The sequence below is a fragment of the Capsicum annuum genome, unplaced genomic scaffold (genome assembly GCF_002878395.1).
Source record: "Capsicum annuum cultivar UCD-10X-F1 unplaced genomic scaffold, UCD10Xv1.1 ctg45926, whole genome shotgun sequence".
Classification (NCBI taxonomy): domain Eukaryota; kingdom Viridiplantae; phylum Streptophyta; class Magnoliopsida; order Solanales; family Solanaceae; genus Capsicum; species Capsicum annuum.
The window spans coordinates 1-1,035 of record NW_025853457.1 but is presented as its reverse complement, the minus strand read 5'-3'; the positions used below and the strand labels follow the sequence as shown (position 1 = coordinate 1,035).

The window sequence follows — 1,035 nt, the reverse complement described above, 5'->3', positions numbered from 1 at the left end:
TCTAGTCATGGCTATTATTCGTTTACCATCATTTATTTCCAGTGTCAAGCAATTTCACAAACTGCACTCTGTACCAAAAGGTCATTTAGCAGTTTACGTGGGAGAAACAGATAAGAAGAAGAGATACGTGGTTCCAATAGCGTACCTGAATCATCCTTCATTTCAAGACTTATTGCAAAAAGCAGAAGAAGAATTTGGGTTTCAACATTCAATGGGAGGTCTCACAATTCCCTGCAATGAGGATGCATTTTTCCATGTCACTTCTAGATTGATGAACAATTTATGACATGAAGAAGCAATTAAGATGGATGCACCATTAGTGACAGATTATAGTAGAGCTAGCTTACTTGTTTCTCATTCATTGATTTTTTTTTTCCTCTTGCAATGCAAGAGCTGTAAATTTTTGTGCTTTGCCCTCTCATCAATCTTTTACTATCATTCATTATCTCCACAAAGACCGTCAATATACAAAATATTATGCACTATCAGGTAAACTTGACTTGACATTGCAGGTTAATTACTTAATTTTTTTCTTTTTTGATTTGTATGTAAATAATTAAATAACTTGTAATAACAGGTCAAGTTATAATATTTTGTGCAGTAACGACGCGCAGAACTTAAGCTCCTTCGACAAATACTTAAGTTGTTTTTTTAACTACTTATTATTCTTTACATCATTAGTGCAGACTTGACCTTTTTAGCATAGGGTAAATAGTTATCAAGTTATAAGCTAATGAAGAAGTGAGCCAAGTAAATAATTATTATTTAAATGACTACATAAAATATAAATAATTATATTTAAATTTTCAAATAATAATTAGACTAATTTAGTAAAATAAATTCTTAATAAATATTTTTCGAAGAGAAATGTCAAATCAACCTGAGCCAAGTAAAATAAATTGTTAGATTTGAGCTTTTATGAGCCCGTTTGGATAGACTGAAAAAAAGCGGCTGGAAAAAAGTTCTTAAAAAGTGCTTTTGAAAGTGTTGAACTTATTTTAAAAATAAGCAGCTAAGTGTTTGGATAAAAGTGCT

General features: G+C 30.6%; 1 protein-coding gene across 1 annotated transcript; it reads left to right on the top strand.

Moving 5' to 3' along the window:
• Positions 1-7: 7 nt before the first annotated feature.
• On the top strand, positions 8-457 carry LOC124892324 (auxin-responsive protein SAUR21-like). Its single transcript, XM_047403640.1, has one exon. It carries the CDS (start codon positions 8-10, stop codon positions 284-286), a length of 279 nt encoding a protein of 92 aa, XP_047259596.1. The 3' UTR covers positions 287-457.
• Positions 458-1,035: the final 578 nt, after the last annotated feature.